General features: G+C 36.7%; 1 protein-coding gene across 5 annotated transcripts in view; it reads left to right on the top strand.

The window, feature by feature from the left end:
• Positions 1-16,352, top strand: part of CNKSR2 (connector enhancer of kinase suppressor of Ras 2) — a 283,532-nt gene that overhangs the window by 188,041 nt on the left and 79,139 nt on the right. For all 5 annotated transcript variants that reach the window (XM_018043877.1, XM_018043876.1, XM_018043878.1 and 2 more), the window contains one exon: positions 1,206-1,420. In XM_018043877.1, coding sequence (XP_017899366.1) covers positions 1,206-1,420 — 215 coding nt within the window. The remainder of the gene's footprint in view (positions 1-1,205; positions 1,421-16,352) is intronic.

Raw genomic sequence — 16,352 nt, 5'->3', positions numbered from 1 at the left:
TTTGAAGCACATGGGTAAAAGCTAGTAGAAACTGGGCCAGTGTCTCTAAAAGAAAACCATATAAAAATGGAAGAAAAAAAAAAAAACCTGCTTTGCTTTTTTCTCTCCTGTTTGCTGTTCAGGGTTATCTTCTTACTTGGGGGTGGGCTACACTTGAAGTATCTACCAAAAGTAAGTTTTTATGTTCACTTATCCTACTATTGAGGTGAGCAGTAAAGAAGGCAACGGGAAATTTCACTACTAAATGGGATTGAACCAAGTGTGGATGGATATGGTGGGCCCGATGGGTCATGCTGCTAATTCCATTTTCTGAAATAAGATCCATGAAGTTATAGATGAAAAACAGAAACAAACAAAGCAAAAGAAAAAAAAAAGAACTCTTCATAGAACATGACTTCATGAAGCTTCCTTTAAAACATGTTTAACCCATTTGCCTGTTATTTCTAGCAAGTGTGCAAAATTTATTTCATTAATGCACAGATCCACAGACCACACAGAAATAAGCAAGCATAAATATCTGCTTCATTAGTCTTCTTAACACTTGTTTTATGGAATGAGCATTTCTGAAAATGTTGGTAAATATAGGAGCATTGAGATTACTTTACATCTATGTATTCACTCCATTTTCCAAACTTCAGTTTCTAACCTCTTCTGTTTTATAGAATTAATCAAGAAAAATATTTTAAGAAAGAAACACTTATATGCCTTTTCTGAGTCACCCTTTTGGGACTTGATATGATAGTAACATCTTGGGGAATAAAGGCTTTATGAAATAGAGTTCTGGCTATCAATTTAAGCATAAATTTTTTCAACTAAGTTTCCTCACTATTGGTCCATAATGTGGGGTTTAACTTCTCCAAGGATGCTCCCTAGGATGTTTGTTGTCAGATTTTAGCAGAATCTCCTTGCGAGAACTTGTTAAAAATGTTACGAGCCACACACCTGAAACTTATGATTCAGGTTCTGCAGGTAATTCTGATATGGTTGGTTCAGAGCTAAAACTTGGAGAAATACTCTATAGGCTATCAACTTCCTGTTGTCCTGTGACCCAAAATAATTAAGATTCTCCATATTTTCACTACAAAGGTGTTTTATAAAGGAAATCAAGTTACATTTCTGAAATGAAATCTAATAGTACAATTAAAGGATGGTAAGTTTGGAATATTTGCATATCTACATTGGTGTATTTATCTTTTTTTATTTAGAAAACTCTCTACTCCGATATATGAGCAATGAAAAAATTGCTCAAGAAGAATACATGTTTCAGAGAAACAGCAAAAAAGACACAGGGAAGAAGTCTAAAAAGAAGGGTGATAAGAGTAGTAGCCCGACTCACTATTCGTTGCTACCTAGTTTGCAAATGGATGCACTGAGACAAGACATCATGGGCACACCTGTGCCAGAAGCCACACTGTACCATGTAAGTACACTCTGAAAGACTCTGTGATGACAGTTTTATTGGCAGACTGGCAATTGACTCTTTTTGGTAAATTCCAGATTATTTATTTTTATCCTCTTGTCAGATTTTCACAAAAAATCCTTAATTTAGATTTTATACCCTGAAAAAACATTTTTTAAAGTGTTTTTTTTTAAGATTTAAAATGTTTTATTTTTTATTTATTATTTTTTTTTAATTTTAAAATCTTTAATTCTTACATGCGTTCCCAAACATGAACCCCCCTCCCACCTCCCTCCCCATTACACCTCTCTGGGTCATCCCCATGCACCAGCTCCAAGCATGCTGTATCCTGCATCAGACATAGACTGGCGATTCAATTCTTACATGATAGTATACATGTTAGAATGTCATTCTCCCAAATCATCCCACCCTCTCCCTCTCCCTCTGAGTCCAAAAGTCCATTATACACATCTGTGTCTCTTTCCCTGTCTTGCATACAGGGTCGTCATTGCCATCTTCCAAAAATTGATGACTTATTGATTTGTCCCTCAGTTCATATGTTCAGTGAGTGCATATGTTGTAGCAGCTTATTTTTTTAAAGATATAACTTCATATGTTCAGTGAGTGCATATGTTGTAGCAGCTTATTTTTTTAAAGATATAACTTCATAACTTCCTATGCACAGAACTGATGGAGAATAATAATTAATTAGCTGATCAATTATTATTGTGATAATATACAGTAAATGAATAGCTGTAAAGTTCATCTTTAAAGATAGGATTTTTAATATATTTATGATTTTCTTTAAAAATGAACATCTGTTGTACAGTAGACTTGGACCATGATTCTTGAAGTAAAGATGAAAAGATATAGATAGCACCCCATTATATGGAAAGAAAGACACACGGAGAGTTCTAATACAATTTGTAGTAAGTCAGTATAAGAGTGTAGGAGAAGAAGGGCCTTTGCCCACTTGGGAAGTGAGAAGAGGCATCAGAATGAGGAGCATATGGGTAAAAAGTGAAAGACGAGTAGCTGTATTTTTGTGGTGAGGCATATCGAGGTGCGCTACCAATGTGTGTGTATGGTATGTTCCAGCGATTTTATGTGGCTCAGAGTTATTGGTTCACTAAAAATTGAGGGAAAGCATGTGAGAAAGGGCAGTAAATGGGCCCCTAGAGAGCTAAGTGGAGAATTGTATGATAAAATACTTAGGCTTTTTGCTGCAGTAATAAAGAGCTACTGAAGAATTTCATCCTGGGGACTTGCATGATGAGATTGGCCTATAGGATCTCTCTAGTGCTAAGAGCATCCATCAAGAGATGCAAGGCCAAAGGCAGGGCCATTAAGCCCAGGCCAGGTGGATGATGAGAAACTAGGACAATGGTAGTGTGGAGGCTGATAATCTTACTGACCCAGACTTTCAAATCACAAAATCGACCCATTTTATGACATTTTGGTTAGAAGACCGTGAAAAACATGGCTACAGGTTTTTAAGTAATTTGAGCAACAGTGCTTCATGTTCACAGCATCAAAAAAATTTGATGTCACTGCTGTGGAAGATAGACCATCTAGATGGACAAGATGTGAAAAATTTAACAACTTACATTTGAGTTGCTTTCCTGAGTACATCTTTTAAATATCTTATTACTTATAATTCTCTCCTAAAACTGAAGTGTAGGAAAATATTTTCATCTATTTGGGTTGATGCAGGAGTACAGTTCTCTATGGCAGTTGTTCTCTATTGTCTCTTGTCCCCAGCATCTTCCTCTCTGCAAGAACAGTGCCCTTATCAAAACCTGCTTCTCTGAATAACTGAGTAATCAGGTTATTATTTTTTCCACAGACATTTGAAACTTGTCTGAAATCAATACTCAGAACTGTGTGATGGGAGACACTTTTGTTCTTACTAGTCAGAAATGCTCTCTTAACACTAAGCTCCTTCTAGAATCTGGCATTCCAGTCAGAAGTAATAGCCTGAACAAAGATCGAAACATAAGAGACAGCTGGCCTATTCGAGAGGGGAGTTGGTAGTGAGAGATCAGGCTAGAGAGGGAAGAAGAGGCCACTTCACCCAGAGCTTGTAAACTATTAAAGGGTTTGGATTTATCCTAAGAGGAACAGTAAGCAATTGAAGGCTCATTCAAACACTCAGCCTGTGCCATCCTGTCGTGCACATTGGGACAGGAATATACTGTGTGAGGAAGGAAAAATAGCTGAGTCTTGTGGATTTTGACTAATTAAATTATGGAACATAGTAAAAGGTAAAACTGGTGTATTGTGAGCATCGTCTAGGAGTATAAATTGTTAGCACCTTTCTAAAAGGCATTGTTTAGGTGGCACAGTGGTAAAGAATCTACCTGTCAATGCAGGAGATGCAAGAGAGGCAGATTCGATCCCTGGGTCAGGAAGATCCCGTGGAGGAGGAAATGGCAACCCACTCCAGTCTTCTTGCCTGGGGACCCGTGGACAGAGGAGCATGGTGGGCTATAGTCCATAGGGTCACAAAGAGTTGGACACGACTGAGTGGTTGAGCATGAGCACATGAAGAACCTGGTCTAGTAACTTCACTTCTAGAAATTTATTCCGAGAAAGAGAGAAGAGCCTACTTTTGCCCCCTATTTTTATTCTATATCCTGTTTGTAACATGATATTTCCCAGATAGATATTTATCCCAACTAATTTTTGACAGAGAGACAGTACAGGGTAAAGAATATTGTTAATCATGGAGGAAATCCTCCCGTGTAACACTGACCCACTAATTTCAGAGTGAAAGGCTGAGCAGTTTCTAACTCTGGTCTCTTGTTTTTAAAAAATCTAAATAATTGTTAATCCCAAAGAGTATGTTAAATGCCTATGACCAGTGTTCAGAAAGAAAGAACATTTATTGATGAGTTGTTTATTAGACTTAAGTTCTTTTGAGGACCTTAGTTGATTAATTTAGCACTTTTGCAGTTATCAAGGGAGTTTCCACATTTATGTATTTTTAAGCCTCACTACAACTGTATTTGCAAATGACAACTCAAAATGGTTAAGTGATTAACCCAAAGCCATGTTGCAAAAAAAGTGCAAGAGTAAGGACTAGAACCCAGACCACTAGGGGTCTTTCCACACTCTGCCTTGGTCCTCCGTGCATGTTAGGGATTGCATACACATAGGAATTTGAGCTTTAATAACTAATGAGTGAGTTTTGGAAAAGCTTTACTTCAAAAGAAATGTGTGTGCTCATATGCTGATTTAAGTAGCATTTTTAGTAACTGGATTGATTTCTGCCCAGGTTTCTCTTTTGCTCTTTATTACTATTTTTTATTAAGTTCAAAAAAACATACAGAGCCGCTGCTGTTATAAAACTCGAGCAGTTATTCAGCGTTATCTATTACCAAGACTACAGGGTATTATAGTTAAAATGCCTGGACTTGGGAGGCAAAATAGCATATACATAAATGATTGCTTTTTACATTTCACAGAAATTGGTGTTTTTTAGTCTGTATATATGTACTTATATAAAATAAAAGGGTGTTTCCTTATGTTAATTTTCTTAAACACAAGATCAGTATCAATATATAATTCACTTACCTTCATAATGAACCATTATCTTCATTCTTACCAATTATTCCTTTGGATGATACAGCTCTTTTTAATGAAATAGAACTTAAGTGGAAGAGGACTATAAAGATAGAATATGGAGTTTCGTAGGCTGCTGTCTCTGCTATAATACTAGTTCCATGTGGTCTGAGTTGAAATTTAGAGAAAAATTTAGTTTAATTTTGTAGCAGGATCATATCAGCAATAAATACCCTTAAAAAATTTACTAAAGCTGTGTGTGTTGAGGGGGGAGTGTAGGGTGTAGGGTGTTCCTTTTTAAGCTCCTAGATTATAATCCTTATTACTGTATTCTGGAAATTAGCCTAATAAAAATACACAAAGCCAGGCAAATACAATTTGACTTCAGTGTGACTCATTCCTCTTAGCAATTATAGCAGAAATGTTTATATAATAATAAAGACTAGAAGTTTATGCTATTGTAAAATACATAATTTTTATTAATTCAATATTTGTTATTCTCGTTTATGTATTTTTCTTAAACTTATCTGAAAGGAAATCATTCTCTTTGCCTTAACTACCCTAATCATCCACCAGTCTTTGCCACCTCTTTCATTTTTGGCATATTCTTCATCCATGGGGTCTCAAAGAGTCGGACACAACTAAGCAACTAACACTTTCTCTTTCCCCCTACTGAGAATGCTTCTACTCGGTCTTTACCTCTGGCTGGCTCCTATCTAAAGCTGAGATTGCAGAGAGATTTTTATCTGATCCCTACCCCCTAAATTAAATCAGTTTCTCCTATTATAGTCTCTTAGCACCCTATATAATTTCTTGGAAAACTTTACGATTCACAATTATGTATTCATTTGCATGATTATCAGCTTAGTGTCTGTCTTCACTATACATGGTAGGGAGCGCATGTCCAAGTCCATGGCAGGAAAGGATAGTTTCTCCATTTTGTTCAGCACTATATTTTAGTACCTAATCTAGGTCTACTACCTTATAAGTGCTCAATAAAACTGTGATGAGTAAATGAATGAACAAGTGAGTGAATGTGACTGGAACTTTAATGCCTTTCTCAGTATCTCTCAATTGATGTCCTCAGTCTGCAAAAACAGCCACCTCCATGTCCTTGGCTAGTCCCGTCCAGCACAAGCAGGCCTTCAGTTGGGGTGTATTCATAGTGGGAATCACCAAGAACTTATTACCATAGGTTCAGTGTCCCATGTGCCTGGGGAGAGATGTAGGACTCTGAATGTCTTCTGTCATGTTTGTCTAGTCCACATGACTAATTTCTACTTTGTTTTATCAGTTACCATTTTACTACAAAGACTGGGACTCTGCCCTTACCGACACCTCCTCCAAGAAGGATTTGGCTGGTTTACCAGTACAGACAACAGACCATGTGGAGCCTAACTCTTAACATCCATCCACTTATAAGAGTATTGGAAGCACCTAGAAATTTATACTTACCACATTGGGCTCCCTGTCAAAGCAGGTCCCAGTTTGCACCTTTTATGGAACTGATTTGCAGCACTGCCCTGCTCCATAAGTGCCACCAGGGCAACCCAATTAGCTCCCCCTCAGCCTAGCCTTGCCTCTTCCACTCCAACTAGTTCTTGCTCTCTTCCTATCCCTGACCTCTCATTATAGAGGTCACAGTACGGCTGTCTGCTAAGCATGTGATGGTATTTTTCAAAAGAGTATGACGTTAGTTTGCCTACTGATCCTCTGCCTGAAAATGTGGGAGTTGTTAGCTGTGAAAACCCTCTTCTGACATGATAGCCCATGAAGGAAGGGCAGACAGCAGTATCTGGTGTATGTGTATGTGTACGTGTGTGTGTGAAATCCAGATGCAGTGGTAAAGGCTTTAGATAAGGAATGATTAGATTCAGAGCTTTTTTAAATCCTTAATAGTATATACATATGACATCTTACTCTCACATTAAAGCTGCTGAAGTAAATCTATAAACAAAGTGATGGTTTGTTTTAAATCTACACACTGAGATGCCAAAAAAGTAAAATCTGATAATGGATCTAGACAACCTGCAAGTGTACTTTCATAAACTGAATAATGTGATTTTAGGTGACTTAAAACAGACTTTGAGTAGGCGTTAAAAAATCTGGATGATTCGTTTCCTAACAGTCCAACATTTGTGTGGCTTGTCTTAGCTATTTAGGCTATAACTGCAAACATTCAGTTACTGTTTTACTTATGATAAGTCCTTTTAGCTATTTCCATCAAACTGTGACAGGGTTTTTGGTTGAGTTTCTGGGAGAAGGTGGTGGAAAGCTGTTAAAAGACATCTTTTTTTTTTTTTTAACAGTTAAATAAACATTGTGAAACAGACACTATTCTAAGTAATTTGTAATATTTAACTCAATACTCATAAAAAAACTTAGGAGGAAGGTGCTAGTATTATCCTCATTTTATAGATTAGGAAGCTGGGACACATTGGATTAATAAGTAAAGTGGTAGAGCTGGGATTTGAACGTTGGTAGAATGGGCAGGACTACCACCAACAGTAAATGTGTTCAGTTCTATGCTGTTATTTCATGTAAGTGGAAGATTTCTTGATTTAATATTTACTTCCATTACCACCTTACCCCACTTGCTCATGTTTAGACTTTTTTCTGTAGACACACACTGATGAGAAAGTAAGGGGAAAATATTTTTCTTTGAAATGTTTAAATCAAAGGCTTTTATTTGTTTATTTAAAAATTAAATATGTAGAAGTATTTATCCTTGTCCCAACTGTTTCAAATTGCCCCTCTAAGTGAAAATGAAGTTGCTCAGTTGTGTCCGACTCTTTGCGACCTGTGGACTGTAGCCCACCAAGCTCCTCCATCCATGGGATTCTCCAGGCAAGAATACTGGAGTGGGTTGCCATTTCCTTCTCCAAAACAATGTAATTTAACAGAGACTCAACAGCAATTCTAGTGTGCCAAACTATCTTTAAGGCACAATAAGTATTGTGGAATATATATAAATAATAATAAGAATACTGTCACTGCTGTTACTAATAATAGCTAACATTTACCTATTGCTTACTAAGTTCCTATGCTAAGTACTTATATACTTATTGAACTTATATCTCATTGAATCCTCAAATTGACCTTCTGAGGTTGCTACTCAGAAGTTCTTCAATTCTTTAGTTTTGAAAAACTGAAACACAGTTTACCTTGCCCATGGTCATATGGGCAGAAAATAACAGACTTGAAATATAAGTACAAGCAGTCTGGCTCCAAGACTCACATTTTTAGATGAATAAAGCCATATCTGCTCATAAGGATTTTACCATCTGTTAGAGAAGCCAGAGCTAGTATTATCACAAAGATGAAAAATATGCTGTATTGTCAGCCTATAAACATTTATAATTCACCTGCAATTATAAAGGTTGGTTTGTCTAGTATAGGCCTGACTTAGCTGCATTGTTTCAGGATCAATGTAACTAAAATAAGAGAGCAGTTATTTTCAGTGGCTAAATAACCATCTCTGAGCTAACAGTTTATAACAACCACTTTCTCCACACTTTGGCTTTGCTCACCTAGATAATAGCCGTGGTACAGTGTGATGTGAATCTTCTCCTCACCAGGGTGCATGCAGATGTGTTAGATATCCATTCTGAATGTTATTCTATTCATATCATGTGTATTTCCTGGTTCCCATGGATGACTTCATTATTTCTAGAGTGTTAATGCCAAATTCATAGTAGCACTGGCAAAGCCCTACATGGGAACAGCCTGGACTGTGACAAGTGTTTCCCACTGGAGCACTTCACTAGAGCAGTGATTCTCAAATTTAGTAAACGGCTCTTAGTGACTGAGGCTTGATGTAGAAATGATAGACCTTCCTTTGATTCTTATAGGCAAATACCACATAATTTCAGAGACTTTAATTTTCCCTTGTTATTATATATTGCTTCCTAGTAGCTTACTAAATGACTTCAAAAGGTTATACATTGAATAGCCATAAAATGATGCATTAGTAGAGTTCACTGAATATTACAATTCACTATTTTTCCTAAAAGCCTGATATTCATGCAACCAACAATGCAGTTTTGCTCTTCTCATACAAACCCAAGTGTATATGGTTCAGGTTCCCACAGCTTTCAGGAGGAATACTGTGTTGGTACCTCATCAGGATTTTAAGTTACCTATAGTTTTCAGTTGCCTTTTTATTATAAATTATCATTAGACTATTGATTTTAGTTTGCTTTAGGTCGCTTGCTTTACCTTCTGTGTGTGTGTGTGTGTGTGTGTGTTAGTCACTCAGTTGTGGGTTGCGTGGGCAACCCCATGGACTGTAGCCTGCCAGGCTTCTCTGTCCATGGAATTCTCCAGGCAAGAATACTGGAGTGCATAGCCATTCCCTTCTCTAGGGGACCTTCCTAACCCAGGGATCGAACCTGGGTCTCCTGCAATGCAGGTGGATTCTTTATCGTCTGAGCCACCAGGGAAGCCCAGTGCTTTACCTTCTAGCATGTTGTAATTCATATTACCCATAATTTTTTTTAAATGGTACTATGAATTATCCACACCCTACAGTACTTTTACAGTCATATTCTATTAGTATAACCTAATTAATTTTTCACTAGAAACTGGGAACAAATGGATCACAGGATCTGCTGGCCTAAGATAGAGTCACAGTCAAAAACTGCTGAAACCCACTTAAATACAGTTATGTGATTTTTAAAAAGTAGAAGAAATGTCTTAAATACAGTTTTTGTCTATTTATGTCTTAAATACAGTTATGTGGTTTTTAAAAAGTAGAAGAAATGAAATCTTGACTTTTCTTATCTGTAAATATGAAACCGTTTTATAGAATGCAAATCCATAAAGAAGTCTAGGAGGAAAATACACTTGTGTTTCCTGACCAATTTGTACTAGTAGTGATTTTTGTGAAAACCATTAAAAAAATCATGTTCCTTCTCTACCACAACAGGCCTCAAAAGTGTCTATTCACTAAGAAGACAGAAAAATCTTAAATGTATGTGCATCAAGCAACAGAGATTCAAAATACTAGAAGCAAAGTCCAACAGAACTGAAAAAGAGAAACTGACAAATCTATAACCATAGTTGAAGTCTTCAGCACCCCTCTCAGTAATTTATAGCACCACTAAACAAAAATTCTGCAAGAGTATAGAGTGCTGAATGACTACCCACCCACCAGTGGTCTCCCCAGAATAGCAGAATACATATTCTTTTCAAGTATGAGTGGGACAGTCATCAGGATAGACCATACCTTGGGTCATAAGATAAATTTTAATTTTAAAAGAACTGTAGTCATACAATGTATGTTATCTAACCATAATGGAATCAAACTGGAAATTAACAACAATTAACAAGTAAGTCTCCAACCTCTCAGAAATTAAGGAACACATTTTTAAATAATCCATAGATAAAAGAGGAAATCTCAAGGAAAATTGAATGAAGATATAAACACAACATATGTTTAGGGGAAAATTATAGCAATAAATGCTTATATCAGAAAAGGGGAGTGAATTCCCTTGAGATCTAGTGGTTAGGACTAAGCACTTCCACTGCTGGGAAGCAGGTTCAATCCCTGATCATGGAACTAAGACCTCATAACCTGCAAATCAAGGTTGAAACAGTGAGTGAAAGAAAAGGAGAAAGTTGTCAAATCTAAAAACTAAGCTCCCACCTCAAGAAATTAGAAAAAGAATAACAAGAAATAAGCAGGCATAAGGAAGACAATAGAGAGAAGAAATGAAATTTGAAAACAGAAAAAAAGCCATAATAGAGAAAATCAAATCAAAAGCTTTATTAAAAAATATTTTAAAAGAAAAGCTCTTTTTAGAAAATCAAAAAAGAAATTGATAAAGTGTCTAGCGAGACTGACAAAGGGAAAAAGGAGAGAAGACTCAAGTTACCAGTGTCAGGAATGAAAGAGGAGTTATCACTACAAACCTCATAGACATTTAAAGAATAATAAGGAAATGTTATGGACAATTATGCACTGAAGTTTAACAGTTTAGATGAAACGAACCAAATCCTCAAAGCCCACTAGCTATATAACTCTCCCAAGATGAAGTAGATGAACTGAACAGTCCTTTAACTATTAAAGGAAATTAATGGATCATTAAAAGACTTCCAAAAAATAACCACAGAAATACTGAACAAAAGGGCTAAACATATTGCACTTTTGTATTGCTGAAGTGCAACAGTAATCCATCTTGCTTTTATTATTATGTTCTGTGGTGCCTTTAAAGTGCTGGCAGCCTGTAAAATATTTGATGTATAGGGCCTGTGACTTAGTGGAATTCCTAGGAGACTGATTAAATGCATAAATTTTATTAATGGTGAAAATATTGTTTAAACATTTGGAAAAAATTTTTATTTTATAAATGTTTTACATTTAATCAGTTATGCAAACAAACAAAAAAGATTCACTAATACACCCTCACGCTTTAGAGAGGTTTCTGCTTACACTGTATAAAACAAATTATTTAAAGTCAGCCCCATCAGTTTCATGTTTGAACCAAACAGGGTCCGGTCCTCATTCTGCCAGTTCCTGGCTAGATAATGGCTGCCAGGAAGCAAAACACAAAATCTGGCTTAATTAGCAAGGCATCATGCAGAACAGGACACAGAAGAATTGAATTAAGAATTTATTAATTTTAAATTTATTAAATTTAAATCTTACTATCAATTCCTTGTTGCCTTTTACAAATAAAACAAAACATAAATTCTGATGAGAGCCCCTTCACTTGGTTGCTGTGGTCAATAATTACAGACTATTTGGATACATACCTGTTTTTATCAGAGAGGTTAAAGAACCCCATTCTTTTTTATGTTGTAGGCCTATCTCTCCCAGCTTCATAGCCTGAGAAAATTTCCTCAAGTTTTGTTGGCAATAGACATTTTTTGCTCCCATTATCACATTACCCATATTACCTCACCACCATAACTCATTTAATCAAGCATCTCAAGTTTAATGAAACTCCAGGTAAAATCATTTTACCCCTAGAACTGTTTAAAGCCTCTTCTGATTAAAGGACCATAAAGTGAAAGTGAAGTCGCTCAGTCGTGTCTGACTCTGTGATCCCATGGACTGTTGCCTATCAGGCTCCTCCATCCATGGGATTTTCCAGGCAAGAGTGCTGGAGAGGATTGCCATTTCCTTCTCCAGGGGATCTTTCCAACCCAGGAATCGAACCCGGGTCTCCCACATTGCAGGCAGACGCTTTACCATCTGAGCCACCATTAATAATACCCTAACCAATAATCAAATTATTTTCTTCACTCAACTTGTAAAATACATAGCTTCCTTGATGGTCTCAGCACCCTCCAACTCTACAAAATTGTAGACCTAATCATTTGCTGTATATACCAAAATCTCATCCAAAGATTTCTCTTAATAGACTGCATATCTGAATCTCTTGGCCCAAGTCTTATGTGAGAATGAAGTTTAAGGCCCAGTTTCTTGAGGATAGCTTCCAAGAACAGTGTTAAATTGTTTGCACCCTTCACATATTCATCTTTGGCTTTTGGCTCAGACAGCAACTGGCAGCAGGCCAAAGTGCATGAGCTCAACCTGGAGTCTTGGATCTAAATGATATTGTTAAATCTGTTTCTTAGCATCTCTGCAGGTATCAGGTTAAGCCAAAACAGTATCCTAATAGACTTGAACCAAAAACAATCTGCAGTGTTGAGAAATGGATCCGTATTTCAATTCCTATTCTTTCTATGCAAATAATTTTAGATTAACTAGATGCAAACTTTCCTGAAATCTCAAATAGGAGAATAAGTTACCTTCTCGTGTTTTCTTTTATTATCGTAAATTCAAAGTGGCCTCAAGGACAATGGTTCTTGTATATAACCAGTTCCAAGTAAAAGGGCCCAACATTAAAGATAAGAATTGTCTTTTTAAGATTCAGATGGCTAAGAATAATGCTCTATTTAAAAGAACATGAGCTGTTTGAACTTAGACATTTCTGAACCTCATTTTCTCATCAGAATAGAGAGGCTAATAATACTTAATTTGCTCAGCTATTACAGAAGTAAATCATATACTGTACATAAAGTTTATTCCACTGTGCTGGGCAGATAGTGACTATTCTTAACACCATGTAGAAAGGAAATGGGTTCATTTACATGGAATGGGATTGCTTCCTGATGAACAAATCAGAAAGACTTCTAGGACCAGAACATCTGTCTTCATTGGGCATTTTAATGAATGTATCAGTTAGGGTTCAGTTGGGGAGGCAGAAGCATGAAGTGGCATGGAATAAAGGACTAGATCTTACTCAGTCGAGGAGCTGAGGTGAAGACACCTCAGCAGAGCCAGTGGTCATGAAGAGAATCTGGATGTAAAGCCAGGGAGAGCATGATGAAGTAGAATTCATCAACACAAACTGGAAGCCTGCCTCCAGCTTAATCAACGAAGCTGATGCCCTCTGCCATGGAGATTCACAGGTCCAGGATTTAGAGGACCTGAAGGAGTTGCTGGCCTGGCTACTGACCCAAACCAACAAGAGTGGCATATGTGTGCAATGTGGTAGTGACTGGCACCTTACGCTGACCTCCAGAGCAAGGCTGCTGCCTCACTTTTCCAAAACTCCCACAGATTTACATTGATTGACCCTAACTAACACCATACACGGAGAAGGCAATGGCACCCCACTTCAGTACTCTTGCCTGGAAAATCCCATGGATGGAGGAGCCTGGTGGGCTGCAGTCCATGGGGTCGCGAAAAGTTGGACACAACTCAGCGACTTCACTTTCACTTTTCACTTTCATGCATTAGAGAAGGAAATGGCAACCCACTCCAGTGTTCTTGCCTGGAGAATCCCAGGGACAGGGGACCCTGGTGGGCTGCCATCTATGGGATTGCACAGAGTCGGACACAACTGAAGCGACTTAGCAGCAGCAGCAGCAGCACCATACAGGAAGAGGTAATCTGAGATACATAGTTCCAACTTTGCTCAGTTGACATAGCTCTTCTCAGTTTGTTGATAACCACCACACTGAGTTTTCCTTTTCTGTTGTTACCATAAGTATATACTGGGTAAAACCTGCTTTGAAAATTCTAGTGACAGTGTGTGTATCAGTTGTAAAGTGAAAAATTCTAAACGACCATAAATTTGGAGTGGATACAAGGTGTAGCCTACCTCTATGGCGGTATCATCCCCACAGCCTACTTATTTAATTTCCCAGAGCATATAGGAAACTATAACTTCAAATTGTCTTTCATCTGTCTTCAATCAAAACAGTGACTGCTATAAGTAATAATTAAGAAAAAATGCCTGATTTACTTAAAGAGGTTTCTACTTAATAAAACACATAAGGCAAGTCTTTAAAGAATTTCTTTGCATAATCTGTTTTAGGAAGAGTACCAGAAAGCCATGTCACTCTACCATGTTATTTTAGTCAATTGTTGAATCATCTTCACTTAATTGCATTTTCCATTAGGTCCTCCATTTCTATCAGATGCCTGGTATAAGAAACAAGCATATGAAATTCACTTCTTTGTTTGCTAGTAAAATATCTTTGAGGGTAATATATTTTTCCTTTGTGTCTCTCTCATATATATTTTATAATTGGATAAGGACTTTGACTCCCTGTAATTAAAAAACATATATAAAGTGTCCGATACAGTGTCTAGCACTTGGATAGTGCGCATATATTCTTAGCGTCCTTCCTCTAACCATACTACCAAATGTCCTCAGCAGTGGGCTGAGAACAAGCCAAACCCTAATCTTGGTGCATTTGAGGCAACGAGTTCTGGAAAAGTGGCAGCAAACATCAGGCCCTGCAGAAATCTAATTTTTCATATCTGAGCTTGCATAAATTGCTTTCTTTCTCTTACTCAGTTTTCTCATTTACAAAATGAGCATAGCACTGGAAAGAGGACTATGGAAAATGCCATCTAAATTGACAGCATAATGATGATTTGATTCCTGTTGCAAACATTTTTTTTTTAATGTCCCCATCGAGCTCTTTTTTCCTTTCTGTTAGATAAAGCCAGTTTTACTTTTTCAGTCTTAAAATCATGTCCTGGTAGGTGGTTTTGTATAGAAAAGAAGGCAGAGTGTGATTTATCTTGTTATTTCACTATAAAATAAATTGTGTATAGCAACTTTTGAAACTTTCTAAACTTAACTTTTATTTTTATCCAGTATTACCTTTGAGAAATTTTCTGGTAAGGAAAAACAATCTCTGGATCAAGAAGACTGCAGCTAAACTAACAGATACAGAAACATTTTGAGTGAGTGTCTGGGAGAGCGCGTCTGTTCTCTAAGCAAAAATCTCAGAATAAGAGCCTGATATAAACATCCTCATACCTGTAAAGGTATTTAGATAAAAGCTAGAATTCTTGGAACAAATTACACTGACATGGCAAGCATCCCATGGTAAGAAAACATGTATAATTTATCAGAGCAACAAATCTAAAAATAAAGGTAACCCCAAACCATTTAGTTTCAGATTCTTGTGGCTCAGCTGGTAAAGAATCTGTCTGCATTGTGGGAGACCTAGGTTTGATCCCTGGGTTGGGAAGATCCCCTGGTGAAGGGAAAGGCTACCCACTCCAATATTCTGGCCTGGAGAATTCCATGGACTGTGTAGTCCATGGGGTCACAAAGAGTCAGACATGACTGAGTCACTTTCACTTTCATCCAGTCAATAACCAGAAATTTTTCCAATATTTATGGTTGTCATAAAATTGCTGACAAAATATGCCATAAACATTTATTTGAGAGTCTTAACTTTTTGTACATTCTTCATTAGAGGTGATTCATTTGTATTATTTTTCTCTCTCTTTTCTTTTGCAGATGGTTTATTTTTATGTCATTGAATAGCCTTCTGAAGGCAAATCTGTTTCTCTCAATTTTTTCTGATCATAAACATTTCTTTTTTTTTTTAGAATCATACATTGCATTTATTTTTTTTTAGTTCTGCAGACTTTTATTTATTTATTTATTTATTTAGATACAATTAATGTTCATTTGCTGTTGTATCTTTTTTTTTTTAATTTTAAAATCTTTAATTCATTTCTTTGTCACAAAATAAGGGCAAGCCTATCCTGATTTCTCTGACACATAAATGTTGACAGTTTGTCAAGCAGAAGATTCAGGAGCAGGTGCTGTCCTAGTTCTGCTTTTCACTTCACTTATTCAAAGTTTCTGCCTCTGTCCCATGTTGTACACATTAATCAAACACCCTACAATAGCTATATCTAATATGGCTGGAATTAAATGATTTTCATACATGGTGCAACTTAAGCATAAACCAAGTACCTTTCAGTGAATAACATTGTGTTAAGATTAACACTGATTACAGGTATATGTAATTAATTCCTGAAACATCAATAATTGGATGTACATTGGTAACTAGCCATTTTCTTCCTTCATTTGTAAGTCAGAATCATGTACAGTTAGTCCTT

This window comes from Capra hircus (assembly GCF_001704415.2).
Source record: "Capra hircus breed San Clemente chromosome X unlocalized genomic scaffold, ASM170441v1, whole genome shotgun sequence".
Lineage (NCBI taxonomy): Eukaryota > Metazoa > Chordata > Mammalia > Artiodactyla > Bovidae > Capra > Capra hircus.
Note: the sequence above shows the minus strand (reverse complement) of the source record. Positions and strands in the feature narration are given on the sequence as shown.